This window comes from Balaenoptera musculus, chromosome 8 (genome assembly GCF_009873245.2).
Source record: "Balaenoptera musculus isolate JJ_BM4_2016_0621 chromosome 8, mBalMus1.pri.v3, whole genome shotgun sequence".
In the NCBI taxonomy this organism is placed as follows: Eukaryota; Metazoa; Chordata; class Mammalia; order Artiodactyla; family Balaenopteridae; genus Balaenoptera; species Balaenoptera musculus.
Genome location: NC_045792.1, coordinates 57,112,746 through 57,136,636, shown reverse-complemented (window position 1 = coordinate 57,136,636; position 23,891 = coordinate 57,112,746). Strand labels below are relative to the sequence as shown.

At 48.5% G+C, this 23,891-nt stretch overlaps 1 protein-coding gene across 3 annotated transcripts; it reads left to right on the top strand.

Annotated features, from left to right (window-relative positions):
* The first annotated feature begins 6,329 nt into the window (after window positions 1–6,329).
* Window positions 6,330–23,828, top strand: DNAJB13 (DnaJ heat shock protein family (Hsp40) member B13). 3 transcript variants are annotated; one of them, XM_036861889.1, is made up of 9 exons: window positions 6,342–6,438; window positions 11,458–11,561; window positions 12,634–12,795; window positions 16,024–16,181; window positions 17,220–17,333; window positions 18,428–18,541; window positions 19,530–19,606; window positions 20,157–20,338; window positions 22,143–23,828. In XM_036861889.1, exons 1-8 carry the CDS (start codon window positions 6,371–6,373, stop codon window positions 20,308–20,310), a joined length of 951 nt encoding a protein of 316 aa, XP_036717784.1. In that variant the 5' UTR covers window positions 6,342–6,370; the 3' UTR covers window positions 20,311–20,338; window positions 22,143–23,828. The 3 variants fall into 3 exon arrangements, with proteins under 3 accessions (XP_036717783.1, XP_036717784.1, XP_036717785.1); XM_036861888.1 differs by lacking the exon at window positions 22,143–23,828 and having other exon boundaries at window positions 6,330–6,438; window positions 20,157–20,485; XM_036861890.1 differs by lacking the exon at window positions 22,143–23,828 and having other exon boundaries at window positions 20,251–20,422.
* The last annotated feature ends 63 nt before the right edge of the window (window positions 23,829–23,891 follow it).

Genomic DNA, 23,891 nt, shown 5'->3' with positions numbered 1-23,891 from the left:
GTGATTTTCTAATTCCATTATTCTTTTTACATTTATAATCAGCATTCTGCTGTAAGGAAGAACTCTCCCTTCTCCCTCATTTATACATTCATTCACTCATTCATTCATCAGATATATTATTATAGATTACTCATGGATTCATCTTTTATTCTATGGATTATAATCCGTTATTACTATTATTTATTTTGCTATTTAGAGTGTCCCATTGGGGCCAATGGGGGCTCCTTCAAGCTGGATCCTGTGTCCTTTTGACATGTTTCCATCATTCTTTGAGCACTTCCATATTCTCTGATACCACAAGATATTCAAGCCTCAACTTATACTTTCCCATCCCAGCCCTGGAATCAGTTGTTTGTTTAAATAGCCCTGGTTCCTTTTAGTGGAGAATAGTATTTTTTAAAAATTTATTTATTTATTTAATTTATTTATTTTTGGCTGCGTTGGCTCTTCCTTGCTGCGTGCGTGCTTTCTCCAGTTGCGGCGAGCGGGGACTACTCTTAGTTGCAGTGCGTGGGCTTCTCATTGCGGTGGCTTCTCTTGTTACGGAGCACGGGCTCTAGGCACGCGGGCGTCCGTAGTTGTGGCTCACGGGCTCTAGAGCGCAGGCTCAGTAGTTGTGGCGCACGGGCTCCGCAGCGTGTGGGAACTTCCCGGACCAGGGCTTGAACCCTTGTCCCCTGCATTGGCAGGTGGATTCTTAACCACTGTGCCACCAGGGAAGCCCGAGAATAGTATTCAGAAACCAAAATCTGGGCAATAATATACTCTTTACTAGTGGGGTATTATTGCTTCTTGGCCCTATCAGTAGATAGTACATATACACATCTCTCTTTCTACATCCATCATTCTGTATATATATTAAAAATCATGCATTCACACTGTCACCAGTTCCAATCCAGCTCCACCTTTTACATATTTACCTCCTTTCTCCAACAATGAGAAGCTGCACTCTCAAAATTCTTAGTATATTCACTTATTTGCTCAATACCACTGTGAGTAACCAATCTTCCAACCACACAAGCCACCCAGGCCATCTCCTCCCCTTTTACTATGGCCCTTGCACACCTGGTGTCCCTCAGATAGAGTCGCCTCCTTCCTCTCCATTCACCTCAGCCAGTCCCAGACTAAGCAAGGCCTTCCCCCAACCTTCTGAGTTTGATTTTTATTTATTTATTTATTTATTTATAGCTGTGTTGGGTCTTCGTTTCTGTGCGAGGGCTTTCTCTAGTTGCGGCAAGTGGGGGCCACTCTTCATCGCGGTGTGCAGGCCTCTCACTATCGCGGCCTCTCTTGTTGCAGAGCACAGGCTCCAGACGCGCAGGCTCAGTAATTGTGGCACATGGGCCCAGTTGCTCCGCGACATGTGGGATCTTCCCAGACCAGGGCTCGAACCCGTGTCCCCTGCATTGGCAGGCAGATTCTCAACCACTGCGCCACCAGGGAAGCCCTGAGTTTGATTTTTAACAGCACTTTTTTCTGGCAATAAGAGTAAACCAGGTAATTCTCTGGCAGTCCAGTGGTTAGAATTCAGCACTTTCACCACGAGGGACCCGGGTTTGATCCCTGGTTGGGGAACTAAGATCCTGCAAGCTGTGTGGCTAAAAAAAAAAAAAAGAGAGAGAGTAAAACAAATGGCCAATACACAAGAAAAAATGTTCAATTTAAGTAATTAAATAAAAATGCAAATTAAATACATAAGAAAGCTCAGAAATGCAAAAAAATATAAAGAGTAATTCCATATTTTCATTTTATAACTAGGCAATTGTAGCTAAGAAATAACTGTTTTAAGGGCATAAAACTAGTAGCTAACAGATAGGATTTGGCTCTGAGTCTACTGCCTCAATGCTGAGGGAGCATCTTCTATGTGATGCATGCTTTTGTATAGTTTTATTTAATATTTTCACACCAACCCTGTGGTGGAGTTCATGTTAATAACCCCATTTATTCAAGGAAACTTAGACTTGGGACCATTAAGTAAACTTGCTTCAGGTCACACAAATGGCATGTGAATACAGCAACATCAAGATATGGTCACTCTGGAATGGATAAAGAAGATGTGGTACATATATACTATGGAATATTACTCAGCCATAAAAAGGAACGAAATTGGGTCATTTGCAGAGACTTGGATGGATCTAGAGACTGTCATACAGAGTGAAGTAACTCAGAAAGAGAAAAACAAATATCGTATATTAACGCATATATGTGTAACCTAGAAAAACGGTACAGATGAACCAGTTTGCAGGGCAGAAATAGAGACACAGATGTAGAGACCAAACGTAGGGACACCAAAGGGGGAAAGTGGCGGGGCAGTGGTGGTGATGGTGTGATGAATTGGAAGATTGGGATTGACATGTATACACTGATGTGTATAAAATGGATAACTAATAACCTGATGTATAAAAAAATAAAATAAAAAAAAAAAAGAAAAAAAATGGTAGGGTCAATCTGACCAGTCAACTCACCCAAAACCTACACTTTACTTCTTAGCTTTTTAATTGATTTCTCTGTCCTTTGGCCCAACTCCAAAAGTGTGTTTTACCACTTCCAGATATACCTAAATATACCTAAAATAGATCTTTTGCCTCAAATAATATGAAAGATCTACTTTAAGGCAGGCCCTCCTCTGTAATAGTGTGGCTTCAGAGGACCCAGGAAAGTTCTTAAATATCTCAGTCATTAGTATCTGAAGTGCCATCAGGGAACTATCAAGATTTTCCATCCACAATTAGAGATGAGGTTTAAAATGTAGCACCCCTCTTTTCCCTGTATGACTGATATTTGATCCTTTCTTAAGAATACGTTTCCATTTGAGAGGAGTAAGAAGCTAAGTACTTAGAGAAGATACTCCTGAGGAAGGAGGAGGAGAGGAAGGGCTGTAGTGTGGCACTGGCCCAGGGATCGACCAGTGGAACAATAGTCCAGATACAAACCCATGCATATATGTAACATTTGTATATAACACAGCAGTCATACAGATTTGTGGGGAAACAATGGACTGTTGAGTAAATGGTTCTGGGATAGTGGGATGTCTAAAAGAAAAAAACAATACCTACCTGGCACCATATACAGAAAAATAAGTTCTAGGTGGATTAAAGATTTTAAAGTAAAATGGACTTTTGGAAGAATATGTAGGTGAAGATCTTTATGGCCTTGTATAGGGAATATTTCTTAAACTAGACACAAAAAGACAACCAAAAAGGAACAGATTGATAAATTTGACCCCATTTAAAAAAATGGTAAAAAGACAAGCTCCAAGGTGGAAGGGGTTTGTATTTTATATTAGCAACAAAGAAACATGAAGAGTCACGAATGAATTTGTAAAAAAAGAATAGCCCAATAGAAAAATGGACAAAAGATGTAAATAGGCATTTCACAACGAGGAAAAATAATTGCAAATAAAAATGAAAAGACCTCCACCAAGAAACGCAAATTAAAATCCACAAAGAGATGCTATTTCACACCTATATTGGCAACCATTTAAAAATTTGACACCAAGAATTGGTGAGAATGTGGAGCAAAAAGGAACTCTCACACACTGCTATTTTGCCATTGTAAATTAGAATCACCACATCAGAAAACTGTCTGATATTACCTTGCAGAGTTGACACACATGCCCAAATGTTCAGGATCAGCAGAGAATGCGATACAACCTCTGTGAAGACAAGTCACACACACACACACACACACACACACACACACACAAACACATACCGTTTGCATAAATGATACCATTTATATAAAGTTTAAAAATATGAAAAGGTAAATATGTTGTTTGGGATACATGCAGTGGTATGTGGAGCTGGCTGTGCCAACTTGGGAGAAATTGGCAAATGCTACAAATCAGAGCTATTTTTTTCCTTCTGGTGAGCCTGTTAAACATTTAGCAGTACACCATCAGATACATGCGTAGTAGTAAAATGATAAAGAAATCCAAGAGAATAATAAACAGGTAGGGAGGGGCACACAGGGGCAGCAGTCCTTCAATAACAAATGTTCTAATGCTGCTCTTTCTTGCATGTAAACTATTTCATAAGAAACAAAAGAATGAGTAGGAGTCAGCTGGGCCAAGCGAGGGTTGGTGGTGGGTTTGGTGGGGAGGGTCTGGGTAGAGGTGGCAGCATAGGTGAATGGGAGAGAATGGTTAGCTGGGCATTTGCAAGTGTTGTAGTGAATTCTGCCGAGCGGGTGGAGTGTGAAAAGTAAGAGCAGACAGGAGGGAGCAGATCCCTGAGCACCTGTGTGCCAGGATGAACGGCTTGCATTAACTCTGGGCAGTGTTACGGAGCCCAAGCTTGCTCTGCTCGCCACACGACAGGCCAATAAATGGGGAGACCAGTTGTTGGGGCAGGAATAACGACTTTAATTGCAAAGCCAGCAGACCAAGAAGATGGCAGACTAGTGTCTCAAAAAACCATCTTCCTCAGTACAAATTTGGGCTCCTTTTACACAGAGGAAGGGGAGAGTGGGGACCCACTGCGATGCCTACCAATGGTTGAGCGGGACTGCTATTGGTCGCGCCTGCCCTGCCCTTATTACAAGTGGAGCGAGGTCTCGGCAGGGTAGAGACAAGGTGGCAGGACAGTGAGGAAGTCGTGGTGACCTTGCTGAAAGATGAAAGCCAAAGCAAGGCCATGGCTAGGAGGAGAATGAGCAGAGGAGGAGCTCGAGAGACGTCTAGGAGGCAAAATGGTCTGAGCTTGGTGACTGGGTGTAGGATGTGGGTGGAAAACTACGCTGCTGCCCTCAAGGAGGTGGAGCGGAACTCCCCACTCTTTAAGGGTGGACTGTGAAATGACTTCCTTCGAAAGAGTACAATCCAGAAATGGGGAAATTAAAGTAACTTTATAGAGGAGAAATCTGACAAACACTACCTCAGCAGGTGATCAAGGTCAACCTTGACAGTGATAAGTCATGGTGATGGTACCCTTGACCTGATGGCATGAGGATGGCACTTTACCTCTGTGGTCTTCCTTCCAAAGCACCCCAACCCCAATCTAAATCATAAGAAAAACATCAAACAAATCCCAATTGAGAGACAGTCTACAAAATACCTGACCAGTACTCCTTAAACTGTCAAAGTCATCAAAAACATGGAGAGTTTGAGAAACAGCTGTAGCCAAGAGGAGCCTCAGGAGACATGACAACTACGTTTATTTTTATTTATTTATTTATTTATTTTGGTGGCGCCATGTGGCATGTGGGGTCTTAGTTCCCTGACCAGGGATCGAACCCGCACCCCCTGCATTGGGAGTGTGGAGTCTTAACCACTGGACTGCCAGGGAAATCCCCACAACTAAGTTTAATGGGATATCCTGGATTGGATCCTGGAACAGGAAAAAACAAAACAACACAAAACAAAAAACGGCATTAGGGGCTTCCCTGGTGGCGCGGTGGTTAAGAATCCACCTGCCAATGCACGGGACACGGGCTTGCAGGGGACACGGGTTCGAGCCCTGGTCTGGGATGATCCCACATGCCGCAGAGCATCTAAGCCCATGCGCCACTACTACTGAGCCTGCGTGCCATAACAATTGAAGCCCGCACACCTAGAGCCCATGCTGCACAACAAGAGGAGCCACCGCAATGAGAAGCCCACGCACCGCAGCGAAGGATAGCTCCCCCTTGCTCACTACAACTAGAGAAAGCCCACGCGCAGCAGCAAAGACCCAACACAGCCAAAAATAAATAAATAAATTCATTTAAAAAAACAAAACAAACAAAAGGCATTAGGGTAAAAACTAGGAAATCTGAATAAAGGATGGAGTTATGTTATAAATGATGTACCGATATTGGTTATTATTTGTGATAAAAGTACCATACTCATGTAACGTGTTAATGATAGGGGAAACCTGATGGGGCATCTGAGAGCTCTACTATCTTCACACCTTTTCTGAAAATCTAAAAGCATTCTAAAATAAAGATTTATTTATTTGTCTGAAAACTTTTAATTAAAACCAATTGCTACTCTCCTTAAAAACTGTTTTCTTTTTAAATTGTTATTATTTTTTCTGAATTTTATTTTTTTTATACAGCAGTTTCTTATTAGTTATCTATTTTATGCATATTAGTGTGTGTATGTCAATCCTCATCTCCCAATTCATCCCACCACCACCCCCCCGCCACTTTCCCCCCTTGGTGTCCATACGAAAAACTCTGTTTTCTGAGTTGAGTGATCCTTAGGCTCGCAGAATCAGTCCCAGTTTTCTCAATCCCTCTTCTACGGGCACAGCTGAGAAGGCGGTTTGCTTAGGCAGGAAGGATTACAACTCCCAGAGTGCCCCTGTGCGGTTGTCAGGAGCAACCACTGAATGCAGACTAACAGATCCGCTGGAGTCAGGACTATCCACCGACTGACAACCAGCCAGCCATGGGCCAGGATTATTACTCTGTGCTCCAGATCACTCGCAATTCAGAAGATACCCAGATCAAGAATGCGTGAGTGGGGGCAGGAGCGAGGCTTTTGGGTTGTACTGGGACAGGCCCACCCTCATCTCTTCCAAACTGAGCTTTCCTGCACAGCTTAGGGCAGGCAAGGTAGACCTTGTTCCTTTTCTTGCTTCTTGCACACCTACTTCCTGGCTTTGGGCTGGGTCAGGGTTCCCAATCCATCATCCTTTACTCTCTATGCCCTGTCTGCTCTCCTGGGTACCCTGGTTTTCCTAGCAATAAAATGGGAACAAAGGAGACTTTATGCTTAATATTATGGAGACCCAAAGTATTGTGAGCTGGAGAGTGACCTGACCAGATGGATGTATTACATATTTTATTCTGGCTGTCCATGTGGGGTTTTGGCATTGAATAAATTACATCTCTGAATAGTTCCATCAAGTCTTGGGGACTTTGTGGTGTGTCTAAGACAGGAATCAGCACATTTTTCTGAAAAAATATTTTTTGACGAATATTTACTGAGCGCCTACTTATATGGGTTCGGTGCAGTCTCAGCAGCTAGAGATATCGTGAATCAGATGTGCAGCTTAACTTTGTTGGTGGATACAGATGTTGAATAAGTCACAGCAAGCTTGATGAATGTTACAAAAGGGGACATACAGGGCATGTGGAAGCTATCTTGGAAGGAGAGAGACCCCTTCAGAAGCTGTCATGATAATCAAGGCAAAAGATGAGGCTTGAAGCAGGGCAGTGGGCTGGAGAGAGAAGAGAGAATGGACTTAGCTATAAGTTGGGTCATTGCAGGGTAAAGAAAAAAGGGAGGAATCTAGGACAATTTAATTAATTAAGGTTGTATGAAAACAGCTACACTTACTGAATTGTGCAGATGCTGTTCTGAGAACCTTCCATCATTATTTCACTTAATCCTCACAACAGCCCTGAGAGGTTGGTACCATTATTATCCCCAGGCTATGTGCCTAGTAACCTGCAGAGCCAGTATTCAGACACCTTGCCTGCTCTAATTGCCTACCACAGGCCAAGTCCCATAGGGGATCTCAGTGGGGTAAGTAGAGAGAGTCTATAGTGTGGCTGGCGAAACAAGACACAAACTCGTTAATCAATTAGAGAACAATTTGGGACAGTGTGTGATGTCACTCACTGTTCATAGCATTTCATTGGCCAGTGAGACCTGTCTAGGGAAAGGTCACAAGGAGGGAGGGCAGTTGGAATGCAGAAAGATAAGCCCAACTTAAGCACTGGAAAGAGCCAGGTCTGAACCTAGGTTCTCCTATCTGCTAGATGTGTGACCTGGGCAAATTGCTTAACCTTTCTGAGCCTCAGTTTTCCCATCTCTTAAAAAAAATAAAATGAAAAATAAGAATTGTTGTGGTATTGAAATAGAATTATATGAGATAATGAGCATGAAAATGCCCAGCAATCATTTGCATCTGAAACCATGTCTTATAAAGAGTGATTAAAAGAACCATATATGTTCCAAACAACAGTCCTTAACCTTTCTCCCCTGAAACAACTCTTTTTTAAAAAATTTTAATTAATTAATTTATTTATTTTTGGCTGCGTTGGGTCTTCATTGCTGCACGCGAGTTTTCTCTAGTTGCGGCGAGCGGGGGCTACTCTTCGTTGCGGTGCGGTGGCTTCTCTTGTTGCAGAGTACGGGCTCTAGGCATGTGGACTTCAGTGGTTGTGGCATGCAGACTCAGTAGTTTGGCTCCCAGGTTCTAGAGCGCAGGCTCAGTAGTTGTGGCGCACGGGCTTAGTTGCTCCACGGCATGTGGAATCTTCCTGGACCAGGGCTCAAACCCATGTCCCCTGAGTTGGCAGGCGGATTCTTAACCACTGCGCCACCAGGGAAGTCCCCCTGAAACAACTCTTAAGGCATGAGTCACATGTTTGACACACTCTCCCATGGGAGTACCTAGATTTTGACCCCTCCCCCCAAAAAAGGCTAAACTTATGTAATGAAGACAAGCACCACGATGATTCATAATCGCCCAGCTATTAACTTCTCACTCATTCATCCTAGGCTGCCACATCTGGGCTGTGACTTCACCCCTTTCTCTCCCACTCAGGAAAGCAGGTGAATGAGAGTGATGTTACTGCAGAGCTTAAAACCACTCAAGTTTATATGGAAAACTGAACTCTTCTCAAACCTCGTTACTTTTACTCACTGTTAAGAGTTTTCTTGCAATTCTCACACCTGACTACAACCTTTGTAATTGAGAAGGGCTGGTTTAGAAGTCTCAGGGAGGGTGTGAAAATTGCCTTCAAGTCTGTCAAGGTAGACAGAGCAGATTCTGTCTGTAAGGCCCCCCAGGGCAGAGCCAGGACCAGGACCCTCGTGGATGGAGGCAGAGTCACAGGACAGCAGACCCAACTCAGTAAGAGAAAGCTATGCCTAAAAGTCAGACTGGCCCCATAGTGAAATGGGCTGCCTTGTGGGACAGTGATTTCACAACGTTTACTCACTGCACTTGGTGCTAGGCACTGAGGACACAGAGAACTGGACACAGCAACTGGAGAGACTCACTCACAGGCTGGTGGGAGAGACAGATCCATCAAACAACTGAAACACCACGTGCTAAGTACGAGGATCAAAGGCACTTGGGGATGTGGGAAAGAGCATCTAATCTAGACTGGAAACTGCAGTCAGGGAAGACATCCTGGAGGAGTTGACCCCTGAGTTGAATGTGGAAAGATGAATAAATATTTGCCAGGAGGAGATGAAAGGGGCTGGAGAGGGGTGAGCATTCCAGGTAAAGGGAGGAGAATGTCAAAGCCATGAGCAGTGCAGAGTGCGGAGTTTGGAGCCTGGAGAGAAGGACAGGAGAGGTCGTGGGAGCAGGGAGGGAGAGCTGTGAGTGAGAAGGGCAGAGAGAGAAGTGGAAGTTGAATCTCAGAGACATTTGAATTTTATGCTGAAGACAAAGGGGGAACCAGTAAAGGGTTCAGGCAGGAGAGTGACTTGGTCAGGGAGCATTTTAAAAACATCAAATTAACAAAACAGAGAGAGAGATCAAACTGGTGGCAGCACACAGAATAGACTGGAGAGGGGGAAACTGGAAACAGGAAGACATGGTTCTGCAATGGTTGTAGGGATGAAGAAGCAGCAAGAAAACATTATTATTTAGAAGGAAAAGCTGATGTGCCTTGGTGACTGATGGGATGGGGGTGGAGGGGACGAAGGAGAACTTGGAGTGGAAGATACTCAGCTTTTCCGCTTCAGGGTCTGGACAAATGGGGAAAAGTTTAGGGAATGAAAATGTGTGCACGTTTGGGGTCATTGAGGTTGTGGGGCCCGTGAGACACTGGAGAGGAGATACCGAGTAGGCAGCTAGGTACAGAGGTCTGGAGCCTAGGGAGTGCACTAGTTTGAGATAGAGATTTGGGAATCACCAGCGTGTAGCTGGTGCTCAAAGCCGTTGGCTAGCTGAGCTTGTCCATGGAGTGTGTGGAGTGGAGTACGGAGCACGGCAGAGCTCTGGGGTCACCGGCATGGAAAGTGTGAGCAGGGCTGAGGAGACGCCCCGTGACCGGCGGACCGTGTGTGGGACCACATGTGTACTGAGTGACTGAGGAGGCTGTGCGGCTGCCCTCCTTTTGCTCCTGCAGACCCCCGCCCCACCTTTCTGCACCCTGCTCTCTGCTCTGGGAGACTGGCCCTTATGAACTGCATCAGTAGACCTCCTGGCCCTCAGGCTTCCAGATGCATCCTGCAAAATGAGCACAAGGCAGGAGATTGGGAGGGAGGAGGGTGGGGCAGGGGTATTTATTCCCAGCTCCCTTCTTATGGGATCTGTTCAGGTTGGCTATGGCCCTGAATCAAAGATCACAGCTTTTACCAAGGCCCTGTCCACACACTCTCTCCTGCGGGATTTCAGTAACCTCTCCCTCCCCTCACTGCTACAGGCTCATGGGTGGTCAGGGCACCTCAGGACTCGTAACCTTAAGGGATTGTGCTGTCTTAAACTCTCCACAAATCACCAGCTCGTGCCATGTCTTTCCTCCTGGGATGTAATGATACAGATCCCCAGATGCTGCAGGTGTGGCATCACTGTGTGGTGGGATTGGGCAGACACATAAATGGGGGAAAGAGGGACTTCCCTGGTGGTCCAGTGGTTAAGAATCCACCTTCCAATGCAGGGGACGCGGGTTCGATCCCTGGTCGGGGAACTAAGATCCCACATTGCTGCGAGGCAATTAAGCCCACGTGCTGCAACTACTGAGCCCACGCACTCTGGAGCCTGCACGCCACAACTAGAGAGAAGCCCGAGCGCCGCAACAAAAGATCCTGCATGCCGCAGCGAAGATCCCACATGCCACAACTAAGACCTGCCTGACACAGGCAAATAAATAAACAAACAAATAAATAAATAAAAAAGAAATAGGGGAAAGAATGAGCACAGAGTGGGGGAGACAGCGAGACGACCTAATCTGTGCTGAGTGCATCTCTGTACCAGGCCCTCTGACACCTTATTTTATCTAATCTTCCCAAGAAGCCTGTGTGTCAGTTCAGACACCAAGACAGAATTAGATGTGCAAGAAGTGTTTGAGGGAAACAACTGTGAGGATGAAGCGGGACTAGGAATGTGCCGGGGAGCCTTCAGACCATAGTGCAGGTCTGATGCTTGTGAAAGGAGAGAGGGAAGGAAGGGCTGGGTAAGGAGGGCTGTGGCGTCGTCCAGAGAAAATCTCAGCCAGACTGATGGGGAGGCCTCAAGCAGAGGTTGGGCATTGGAGGAGACCTGGGTCCTGTAGGGCTGGTGCAGCACTGATACCCCAACAAGCATAGGCATAGGTTGGGAGCAGCTTGGGGCCAATGCAGCCTCAGCACAAATGGCCAGTGGGGCAGCTACTGGGACTGTCAGTCAACCATGCTCCCGACACTGGGTTCTCTTCCAGGGGATCTGAGTGATGTGCCTCCCTGGCCACCACAGCCCTGATTTATAGCTGGAACATCAAAGCTCCGAGAGACCACCAGGCAGCAGACAGCAGAGCCAGCTCTGAACCTTGGTCTGTGCCTCAGGATATTAACCCTCCTCGCTCTAGGTACCGGAAACTTGCCCTTAAGAACCACCCGTTGAGGTCCACTGAGACATCCGCAGCGGAGGCATTCAGGCAAATAGCGGAGGCCTACGATGTGCTGAGCGACCGTGAGTGATTGGGACTGAGCATGGAGGGCGGCTCCTCCGCCCCGCGTCTCTGTTAACATCATCCTCACGTCTCTGAGCGTTGGGCTTTCTGAGGGGGCCCAACAGAGAGTAAGCATTCCTCTTCCCTGCCCAGAATCTAAACAAATTGAGAAAGAAAACATAATGAACTGCCTTTCTCAGTAGACACAAACTAAGGTGGAGGACGTGGTGTGGAGAGCCCCCAGATTAGGCTGATGTGCTCCCCTAGTCTCAGCAGTGCAGGACCTGGGGCAGGGCCCCCCCACATGCCCCATGCCCCACCCGTCCCCTGCAGGACTACAGAGTGAGATGCTTGCTGCCCAGGGAAGAAGGCTAAGGCTGAGGCAGACACGCCCGGTTATTCCCTGATTACCAAGAAGCTACATCTCCATCTCCCCGAGGACAGCATATGTACAAAGGGACAGAGAGGGGTCTGTGATTAGGAAATCTCTCTCCTATGGAAAACTGAAGCCTAGGGAAAGAGATCCCCCGCCCCTGCCTGAGGCAGTGCCCACATGGGTTCCCTAAGGGCTTGTTCTGGAGACTGTAATCATGGATACTGTGCAGAAGAATGGCCAGAAGATCACTAATGTTTCTCCAGCCCCAAGTTTTCAGGACTTCAGACTCTAAGATTTCAAAGCTCTAGAATTTGGAAGCTCTAGAATTCTTACATCCTACAATCTCAAGGCTCTAGGATTCTATTTACTCCACAAAAGACAGTAGCTGTGATGACTGAGTTAAGCCAAACCCCAGGATGATAGCCCGACCCTCAGTCTCTCACTGTCTTCTCCGATCCCCATCCCTCCCCCAGCAAGTTCCAGTCTTTGTCATCTCTCCTCTGGGCTAGGGGATCATACCTAGGTCCACCCAAGATGAAATGAAATCCCTAACTTCTAGAGTCTCCCTCCAAAGACTGCCAGACAGCAGGCACCTTAGAAATAAGGCTGTTTTCGCCCCGCCCCTTCCTCTCTGCCCCATATCCTTCTGCTTCCCAGCCCTCCAGCTCTCTTAGCCCCTATGCTGGATCCCTCCTCAAGGTGACACATATCCACAGCTGTGAAAAGAGGCATCTATGACAAGTTCGGAGAGGAAGGCCTGAAGGGTGGAATTCCTCTGGAGTTTGGATCGCAGACCCCGTGGACAACTGGTTATGTCTTCCACGGCAACCCGGAAAAGGTTTTCCATGAGTTCTTTGGGGGAGATAACCCCTTTAATGGTAAGAGGTCCTGCCTGCCCCTTTGCCTTACTGGGAAGGACATAGCTATAGAAGATGCTTTTCTCTGAGTAGTTTTGTTTACTTTAAGAAATATATAGTCCATGGTAAAAAAAAAAAAAGTTATTGAAAAAGAAATTCCAGTCCTCCATTCCTTCCCCAGAAGCAGCCACTCACTGTTAACAGTGTTTGTATCCTTCTAGAAATATTCTATGGATTTATGAGCTTATATTTATTTTTACATAGCCTTTTATTTTGTTAAGGACCACATTATATACACTGATTTTTTTTCACTTATATTTTGGAGATTATCTTATTATACATTATATTATAAACAGATCTACTTTATTCATTTTAATGGCTGCATAAGATTTCAACGTACAAGCGTGTGTTAGTGAGATGAATACAGGGATGGATGTGTGAATGATTCCAGGTTCAAGGCAAACTGACAAAGAGTTGATTTCCAAGGCTCCGAATCATCTTGCAAGGACAGTTCACCTTCAGACCTGTCTTCCTTCCTGGCTCCAGTTAAGCAACTCACAGAGTCTAGATTTTCCTTGCCTGGCTTCCCCAGCCCCTTCTCCCTGGCTATACTACAGCTTGTCTGCATTTCAAAGGTTTCCTCTTCCTCTTCTCCACATTGATATGTTAAGTGGGCTACAGCCTGCTCAGAAGCCCCTCCTACTGTGCATTGCCTTCACCTGTCTGCCAGAGGAAGCTGAGTTTATAAACTCCAGGTGAAACTGGAAAAGCAAGGGACTTGGAGTCAGAGGGCCTGTTTCAAATCAGTGCACCACCACTTGTGAGCCATGTGATTCTGGACAAATCTCTTCACCTCTCTGAAACCTCAGTTTCCTCATTGTTAAACAGCCAGTTCCTCACAGGTCATTATCAAATGAGATGATCTTTATGAAAATGGGCTTTGGAGTCAGAAAAATGCCATACAATGGGCCTATCTCTCCCAGGGACAGGTGCATGGAGAAGAAGCTGTTCAGAGGAGCCAAACCAGAGCTTACAGGGGCATTGCTCATTAGGGAAGGTCAGATTCATGGTATGGGGGTCCCTCAGGCAGTGCCCAGGAGTTATACTGCTATAGTGCTTCACCCTAGGGCTTCTTGTGTCCCATCTCCCTGCAGAATTGAGGGGCTTGGCTTCCTGTGACCTGGCTTTTGGGGTGTCTGAGACCTGGCACACCATAGGTGCTGGGAGAACAAATGAATTCAACCATGCAAGAGGGGACCCGGTAATTCACAGGCCTCTCGATGACCCATCACATTTTTTTTTTTTGAATTTTTGAATTTTATTTTATTTATTTTTTATACAGCAGGTTCTTATTAGTTATCTATTTTATACATATTAGTGTATATATGTCAATCCCAATCTCCCAGTTCATCACACCACCACCACCCACCACTTTCCCCCCTTGGTGTCCATACGTTTGTTCTCTACATCTGTGTCGATGACTCATCACATCTTAAGGGGACAGAGTGTGACACCACCTTGCCCTCCCTAGCCTAAGGTCATTCTAGCCTGCAAAGTTCTTTTTGTGACACTAACCAGGAGGGGCAGAGTACAGAAAAATCTTAATTATGATAGTGACCCCTGCAGTTTACAAAGGGCTTCATTAAGCATAGTGGTTAAGGGCACAGGTTCTGTAGTCAAATCCTCCTGGGTTCACATCCCAACTCTACCACCACTAGCTGTGGGACTGTGGGCATTTTGTTTGACCTCTCTGGGCCAATAAGATAATATCGCAAAGATTTGAGAACAGCACTTGACACGTAGTAAGCTCTCAGAGAGTTTTGTTTTTAGTTATTTTTTTAAAGATTTTTTTTTTGATGTGGACCATTTTTAAAGTCTTTATTGAATTTGTTACAATATTGCTTCTGTTTTATGTTTTGGTTTTTTTGGCTGCGAAGCACATGGGATCTTAGCTCCCCGACCAGGGATCGAACTGGCACCCCCTGCATTGCAAGGCAAAGTCTTAGCCACTGAACCACCAAGGAGGTCTCTCTGAGCTAGTTTTAGTTCATCATCATCTTGTTATCTGATCCTAATGGTGGAAGGCAGGTCAAGCATGTTACCCCATCCCACAGACTGAGAAACTGAAGCCCGGACTATTGCAGTGCACCTCAAGGGCAGGGGCTCTTTGCACTAGGATGGAAGGTGGGGCAGCAAGAGGGGTTATGGGTGTAGAGCTGGGAAGGGCTAGAAGAAGTTGAGGAAAGAGGAGTTTGGGAACATGTTGGTGGCACCTCTAATTTGTTAGGGATTAACCCTGCCTCTCCCCATCTCAGCTGCTGACTTCATAGAAATTTGAGTCTGAGGTCTCTAGTGGTCTCGGGCTGGGCTGAACAGGGAGGAGGAATGGAGCCTGGGGAAGGGTAGGGAGGACTGGCATGCTGTGACCCTCCTCCACAAAAGCTAACAGCACATCATTTCTGGCACTACCAGCCACTGCCACCAGAGGACACTCCTCTCCTGAGGCAGCCAGAGTTGAGGAGCACTTCCCCAGAGGTAGGGGTGGGGTGGGGGAGGGAGGTAGGGAAGTGTGGGTGAAGGGAGTCCAAAGTGGGGGATGAAGCAGTAGAGGGCATCAAGAGATGGTAATCCTTGGATCTACAGTTGAGGATGTTACTGAGTCCAAGCTTCTACTGCTTGCTGCAGGACAGGCCAATAAATTGAGAGATGAGTTGTTGGGGGCAAGGAATAGCGACTATATTTGAAAAGCCAGCAAACCAAGAAGATGGTGGACTCATGTCCCAAAGAACCATCTTGCCTGAGTTAGAATTCAGGCTTCCTTTATACTAAAAGGGGAGGCAGTAAAGTCACATTTCCTAGCTCCGGTCAGCCTCAGGAGGGGAGGTGTTAATTTCTTCCTTCCTGCAGTCATTCACAGGTGAGCCTGGTCAGGATGTTTCCTGTGAGCTAAACAAGGGTATTTTAGCTTAATGCTTATTACCTGGGAGGTAGGGTTCCCAGAGATGGGCCATTACATATAATTTAAGCTTATAGGTAACATCCATTTAGTGATTAACTTGTAATAGAGTACAAAGGTTCTTCCCTATTACAAGGACAGCTCGTTGGCCCGGCCAAACAGTCTGAGTCTGCGAGGTGGGAATGGGAGTCTGGGTATTACACTTGGGGACTGAAGAGATGGAGGGATTGTCTATGAATCCGAGTTCCTGGACACAATTTCTCCTACTCCTTGCCTCTCCCCACCTCCTGCAGAGTTTTTTGATGCAGAAGGAAATGAGGTGGACTTGAACTTTGGGGGACTCTGGGGCCGAGGGGTCAAGAAACAGGACCCCCCAATCGAACGAGACCTCTACCTGTCCCTGGAGGACTTATTCTTTGGCTGCACCAAGAAAATTAAGATCTCCCGAAGGGTGAGTACTTGGGAGCCACCTTCTGTCCCCTCCAACCCTACTGGTCACCTCCTCCCTGACCCTAACTGGAGACCTCAGGTATGGTCTCTTACAGAATCATGGAATCTTAGATTTGGAGATGGTAGAATTCTAAAATCTGAAGTTTGGAAGGGACAATTGAGGGTATTAGCCTGGTTCTTCCCTAGTGTGGGAATCCCCTCTGTGTGCTAACTGGGACGAGCTCTTTCGGTTCTTCTCAGTTCAGCCCCATCCCTGAGGGAAGAGGGAGGGCTCTGGGTGGGAGGAGTCTCCTGTGAATTCTGCTCTCTGGGCATTACCAGACCATACCCTCTGGGTTTCATCTGGGTGTCCGCCTCATGAGTAAGAAGGAGCTGTGTGGGCATGGAGGGGTGGGCTGGGGGACAGTTCCCAAGGGGACTGGTTGAAGAAGACCCTCAGTGCCCCAGGGTCCAGACCCCGCATTGGCCCTGTCCCATGGTCCAGCCCTGTGCTAGGCACATGAGCAAGGCCACCTCACACCTTTGCCCAACAGAGGAGATGCCAGCTGTAGCCATGCTTTCCACAGATGGCACCCATCTGGGTACGTGATTGGAGAATAGATGGATGACATAACAGAGGAATGCTTTGGGTGAGGCTGAGATATGTTGCCCTCTGTGGTCTTTCTCCCTTCGGGATTAAGAGACCTGCCAGAGGCTCAGGGCCAAAGCCTCTGGGGTGGGAGAGGAAGTGAGTGCGTGTTCACCGTGTGTCTGTTAGAAGCCAGGGCCACGTAATTTCTAGGGCTGGAGTTGTAGCCTTGATCGACTCATGGTGACTGCTTGGCACCTCAGGCCCTAACCCCATGACACGCCCTGCCATCCTGGAATCATAAGCTCTTGGTTCCAGTGGAATAGGGTGGGAGTGGGGATGGCTCAGGGCAAGTTCTCCCCATTGCTAGAGAACTGAGCTGAGCACAGATCCCATGGAGCATCTCTCATGTGTGTAAAGGCCAGCTGGGAAATCCTGAGCAAATCTCCCTCCCCTGTCATCTCGCTACAGGTGCTGAACGAGGATGGGTACTCCTCTACCATCAAGGACAAGATCCTCACGATTGACGTGAAGCCTGGTTGGAGGCAGGGCACACGTATCACCTTCGAGAAGGAAGGGGACCAGGTGAGCAGGGACGCTGCCTAGGGACAGTCACATGGGTTCATGTGGTGGGAAGACTGAGGGAGAAGGAGGCAATGCTTTTTCTTGCCCCTGTGAGCCCTGGTCTGGAAGGGAGACCAGTCTGCAGCGTGGGTGAGCTGATCCCTAATGTCCCTTCTGAGGGACAGAGCCTCACACAATACCTCGGGGAGTGGGTAGCCCAGGGCTTCTCCCCATTTTGCAGAGTGAGAAACTGAGGCCTAGAGAGGGAAGGGACTTTCCCTGGGCAAGGGCACCAGAGCTGAAAGGAGAATCCAGTCCTAACATCAGTGTTCTTCCTGATTTTCTTTAGTGTTTCTCTGAGTAAAGCCCAACTATAGGAGCTACGCAGAAACCATTTATTTATAATAATTTTAAATTAAATACTTACTTAAATAAAAATATAAAATTATTGTCCAAGGCATGCTGAATCCTCAAGTCCTGAGAAGAGGCAGGATGATGGTGTCTTTGGAGCCAGAGTGATGAATTCCTCTGCCTGTACTTCTTGCCCCCTTTCTCACTTATGAAACACCTACTTCCGAAAAACCCACTTCAAGACCCAGCTCCAATGCTCTGGGCATCCTTCCCTGACCTCCTCCCCTGGGTCAGCGCCTCTCTGAGCTCCCGCCTCTGGGTTCCCTTTATCACTTTCTTGAGCCTGCTGAGGATTCACTGTGTGCCTGTTTCCTCCACTAGACTGGAAGCCCTTGGGGGTGGTGGCCAGTCTGATTCCTCTGTCACTAGGGCCCAGAAGAGACCCAGCAGAGTTCTGGAACTTAATGAAGCTTGGCAGAATAGACTTGCAGGCAGTTCTCTGTCCCCAGTACAGTGTTCTGCCCTCCAGCTGCGTTCATCTACTTGGGCTGCTCAGTAGAGGACAGTAATCGGGGTAGAGCAGGATTCTTTGGGGTAGGCTTCTCAGAGGAGGGGCTATGAAGCCAGACTGGAAAGGCCCTTCCAGAAAACCTGGTCTAATCTCCTCATTGTTCAGAGGATGACATGGGGACAATAGAGGCAGAAACTTGGCCAAAGTCACACAGCCAATTAGGCCTTGTCATCCCTTGGCTCCCCCTGCCCAGGGTCCCAACATCATCCCAGCCGACGTCATCTTCATCGTAAAGGAGAAGCTACACCCTCGCTTCCGCAGGGAGAACGACAACCTCTTTTTCGTGAACTCCATCCCCTTGGGCAAGGTGAGTGGGCAAAGTGGAGGAACAAGGGGTGGGCAGATCAGAGTGAGGCCCCCCCACCCCATGGGAGGCTCTGAGGCAAGCAGGCCTCACTCCCCACTCCCCCCGGTGCATGGCGCAGGCCTTCAGAACGTGATAAGTGCCACACAAAACCTTTGTGGCTGTCTTCACTCCTGAGTGTGAGTGGCCCCTCTGCGCCCTCACAACACAAGCAAAAAATTGGGCACCAGCCTAGACTTTGCCACACCTCCCCAACCCCACCTGCGGTCAGGCACTAAGTCCTGTTAATTCCACCTCCAAATCTCTTTCCGCTTGGTCCACTTCTGTTCAGCCCCACTGTCCAGGTCTGTGCATCTGGGTGTGTGCAGCAGCCTTCTCAGTGGCCTTCCTGCCTTTCTTCTCATCTCCTTCAGGCACTTCCCCACCAGGGTCTTTCCACAAAGTTATCTGACCCTGCCACACTCCTGTCTAAACATCTTTGCATGGCATTCAAGGTCCTCTGCTGTCTGGCCCCTGCTGATCTCATCCCCTGCACTCCAGCCACTGCCACTTAGAGCTCCTGCCCATTGGGTGCATTCTTTTTCACACCCTCGTTCTCTTGCTTATGCTGGGCCCTCTGCCTGGAGTGCTGTCTGCCCACCTTGTCTAACTGGCAGGCTCCTCCTCACCCTTTAAGGCCCTCATCAACTGCTACCACCACTATGGGGCCCTCCTGCCCCACCCCAGAATAGTTTGGTGGACCCGCCACCTTGGCTCCCACCGACCCCTTTACTTCCCTCTGTCATAACATGTATCAACATCATTCTTATCTCCCAGACTGTGAACTCCTTGAGGGCAGGTAATAGCCTGGCTCACTCACCTATTAGTCCTTGAACATCCTTCTGTCTCCAGTGCTTAGGGCCTGGCACTGAATAGTCTCATAAAGTGCCTTCTAAACAGAATGGACATGGGGACCTCCCCCACTCCCACCTTTGGCCTTAATGTCCCCTAGGCTCTGACCTGCTGCACCGTGGAGGTGAAGACCCTAGATGACCGTCTGCTCAACATCCCCATCAATGACATCGTCCAGTGAGTCCATCTGCTTGGGCCCCAGTACGCAGAAGGGCTGCCTGGTCCTTAGAGGGTGTGTCGGACAGGCTGGCCTGGTATAGTTGTTCAGGTTGTACCCAGCACAAAGGGGTGAGAGAGACTGAAATCCAGCCCCCTCTCTGGCCAAGCTGCGGGCCGCCATTGTGGAGGCCAGAGGCCCCCTGTGTTGGGAAATCCTTGTTGCCTTCATCCTCTAGAAGTTCTAGAATTCTGAGTTGCATCCCCTAAGCCCTTTTCCAAGCAAGGCCCTCTGCATGGGAAGCTCAGCAGCCCAGCACTCCCCCAACCCAACCCAGGGTCTGCTCCTTGTCCTGTTTCCCATCTAAAATGGGATTCCTGGAATCCACCATCAGAGCCTCAGTGTAAACGGTTTTCAGGGAGCAAGTTGTCTGGAACAAGCCAGTCTCCTCTCCCCTCCCACTAGTTCTAGAAGCTGCTGACCGCCCCATGCCTGAGGTTTTCTGGGCAGGGGCGGTTGTGCTGCTCTGGGGTGCCCTCTGAGCCCCCTTCTTTCGTCCTCCCGTCTCAGCCCCAAGTACTTCAAGAAGGTGCCAGGTGAGGGGATGCCGTTGCCAGAGGACCCCACCAAGAAGGGGGACCTCTTCATTTTCTTTGACATCCAGTTCCCCACCCGCCTCACACCCCAGAAGAAGCAGATGCTGCGCCAGGCGTTGCTGACATAACTCTGGTGGGCTGGAGACTGGAGCAGGGGTAAGAGAAGGCTAGCTGGGCCTGACCCCACCCCTACCCCCAGCACGGGGTGTGCACGGGAGCCAGCCCACTGCACAGGCATGACGTGAGGACCAGATGGCCTGGGATTTTAAACTGATACAATAAAGTTTTATTTCCTATCCTCCAGCTACACCCAAGAGAGTGTGTGTTGGAGGGAGAAGAGCTTCATACAGCCCTTCTTGTGGAGCAGAGGGAAGGGCAGGGCTCAAGAAGCTGAGGACCTGGGACCCTGTCCTGGCTGTGTGAGCCTGGCCAGGTCCCTGAGGGTTCAGAGCCTCTGTGCTCCCACCTTGATAGCGTGGGGCAGTGCTGCATCGTCTCTGAGGGTCCCCAGCTCGATTTCTCATGACACATGATCTTTGGAAGGGCAGTCTCTAATGTAATATAGTCACATTGTACTCAGGAAAGCAAAGCACAAAAAGAACAAAACACTCGTCTCAGGTCACACAGGGCTCAGTGGCAAAGCTGTCATCAGAACCTTGAAGGCCACTTCCCACAGCCTCACTCTGCTTAGATTAGAAGCAGCACGAAGGACACAAGTGCTGGAAATGGCTTTGGTTTCTGCCTTGCCTGGGCTGCCTCTAGGCAGGGTCTTATTATTTTTTTTTTTAAAGGGAACTTTATTTTTAATTAATTAATTTATTTATTTATTTATGTATGGCTGTGTTGGGTCTTTGTTGCTACACGGGCTTTCTTTAGTTGCAGCAAGCGGAGGCTCCTCTTCATTGCAGTGCGTGGGTTCCTCATTGCGGTGGCTTCTCTCGTTGCAGAGCATGGGCTCTAGGTACACGGGCTTCAGTAGTTGTGGCACGAGGGCTCAGTAGTTGTGGTTTGCAGGCTCAAGAGCGCAGTCTCAGTAGTTGTGGCACATGGGCTTAGCTGCTCCGTGGCATGTGGGATCTTCCCGGACGAGGGCTCGAACCCATGTCCCCTGCGTTGGCAGGTGGATTCTTAACCACTGCGCCACCAGGGAAGCCCTAGGCAGGGTCTTAGAACTGGGCTCTGCTCCCAATCCTGCCACTGACCCTTTGGATGTTATTATCCATCTTGTTAGTAAAGCAGAACCCATAACCCTCCTCAGGCAGCTCATTGGTGTGAAAGTGCTTAGTGAACTCACTGCTTAGATTATCAGGGTTACAGCATTGCTACCAATGTGGCCTGGGGGAGTGCCAGCCTCCAAGCCCAGCTGGGCCTTTGCAGACCACACCTGCTACCCCAGCCTGCCTTCCATCGACAGTGCAGCACGCACCTCTTCTGTGCCAGGGGAGGTGCCCTTCACTTGAGTCTGGACTTGGGCTAGGAGAGATCCAAGCTTATGACAGAGAGGGTGGCCACTTTTGTGAAGTGACTTAAGAGGTGCCAGAGGGAATTCCCTGGTGGTCCACTGGTTAGGATTCCGCGCTTTCACTGCTGAGGGCCCGGGTTCAATTTCCAGTCACAGAACTAAGATCCTGCAAGCCACGCAGAGCGGCACCCGCCCCCAAAAGAAAAAAAAAAGAGGTGCCAGAAAAGGGCCCCATAATATCCATATTGCTTGGATTCCACCATTCAAAGCATATTAGCTTAAGGTTTTTTTCTTAAATGGGGGCTCAGTACCACCAGTCAGCCATTTTTAAACCATCAGGGAGAAAGCAGCAGACCTTGAGACAGAGTCTTGACCCAGGGTTCACTAAAGAATGGGGGCTTTGGAGTTAGATGCACCTCAGGTGTTATACTTAACCAGCTGTGTACCCTTGGGCAAATCGCTTCACCTCTGAGGCTATTTACAATCCCTATCTTGCAGGGCTGTGGAAACCAGAGGAGTGAAGCCGACTCTGCCCTGAGGCAGGAACCAGGTGGCGAGGTGGTGGTAGGTGCCCTGTTCTGAGAGCTAGCAAGTGGGTGAGGGCCTGCCTTGTGAAACTGGTGCTCCAGCTCTCCTCTAGGGCAGCAGCAAGGCCTGCTCTTAACCTCTTCCTCATGGTGAGACTCTCAGGCCTGTGAGAGCCATTTATGAGATTGTTATTACCTCAGTGTGGTCTTCAGTGCTACCTTGTGAGTCAGGTATTTTATAGGCATTACGGGTTGAGGAGTTACTGAGGCCTCCTGGTATGCTGTCCAGTGGTTCCTACCACCTTGCCCAGCCCCTCATTGTTTCAGGGTCATGCCTAGAACCATGATGAAGTCTGGCGGCCTCATGTCCATGCCAGTGTCTGAAACACAAGGCTGGTGAATGAGCCAGCTGACAATGCCTAAGGCAACAAATTGCCCCTCAGTTTCCTGTGGTGCAGAACAAATCCTGCCTCAGAGGATTAATGTGAGAATTAAGGTGCATTAAGCACGCTGACCGGGTCCTCCACTTATGCTGACTCCCTGCCACTTTCACCCTGGCTTGACTCATGGCCCCCAACCCTGTCCCTCTTGGGGACTATGAGACCTCAGCTCAAAAGTAAGGTGAGGTTGTAAATCAACTATACTTCAATAAAAATAAAAAGTAAGGTGAGGAATCCTGGGCCCTCTTTACTTCTCTACAACCCTAATATCCTGGACCCCTTGCCCAAGCACTGAAGGGCCCAGCCTCCAGCTCTGACCGTTGAGGAAGGCACAGTAGCACCAGCTGACTTAAACAGGAAGGTCATGTTCTCTGGGCTTGGCTCCACAGCTGCCCAACAGGCTTCCTGAAGGACCCCAGCCCCTAGGGGAAAAGTGCACAGGGGGAGGGAGGAGTCTGAGTCCCAGTCCCAGTTCAGCTGCTGATTTCCTGTGTGTCCTTGCCTGCATGACCTGTCTCAGCCTTTAGCTTCTTCACACATCTATAAAATGGGCCTGGATGGCTTAATTCTAAGGGCCCAGCCCTTCACGAGATGCCTTGGGATTCTGGCACCTCACAGAGTCCCCTAACCCTTGAAACAGAAGTAGCCCTGCCCACCTGCTTTCCTGACTGGAGACAGATGGTAGGAAGAGGGACAGGGAGGCTGACAGCCCTGGTTTGTCACCACCTCCCTGGGATCTCTAGCCTGGGGTGAGGGTGAGACTCTAAATGGAAAGACTCCTGCTGAGGCTGGATGTCTGCTCTACAGCCTGTCCCACCCAATGCAGTTATACCGCCTCCTAAGGGTATGACTGTGGAGGATGGGAAGCAACCTGACTTGTCCTCACTAAGCCTGGGACTTGGGGGAGGTGGATCTCCCATTTGTAAAATGGAATAAAATAAGCCTACAGCATCTAAGGTTCCTAAGTTCCTCTAAATCTTCCAAGCAGCACAGGAGAAGCAGGGCAAACAGGAACACTCATTTTGCAGATTAACAGGCCCAGGGCCAGCTGGGGGGTTGGAAAGGCAGGTACTGGAGTACCAGACACTGGTGAGTGAAAGCCAAGTGGTCTGGCGAGAGAGCAAGGCCACTGCTGACTCCAGGCCGCTCCTTTACTTGCCACCTCAGCCCTGGCCTGGTCTGGAAAGAGAAGCAGACCGGATGACCTCCACCCAGATTGCTGGAGGAAGATGGGTCACACCCCCCTTTCCAAGTCAGGTGGCTCCTCCCCTGCCTACCAG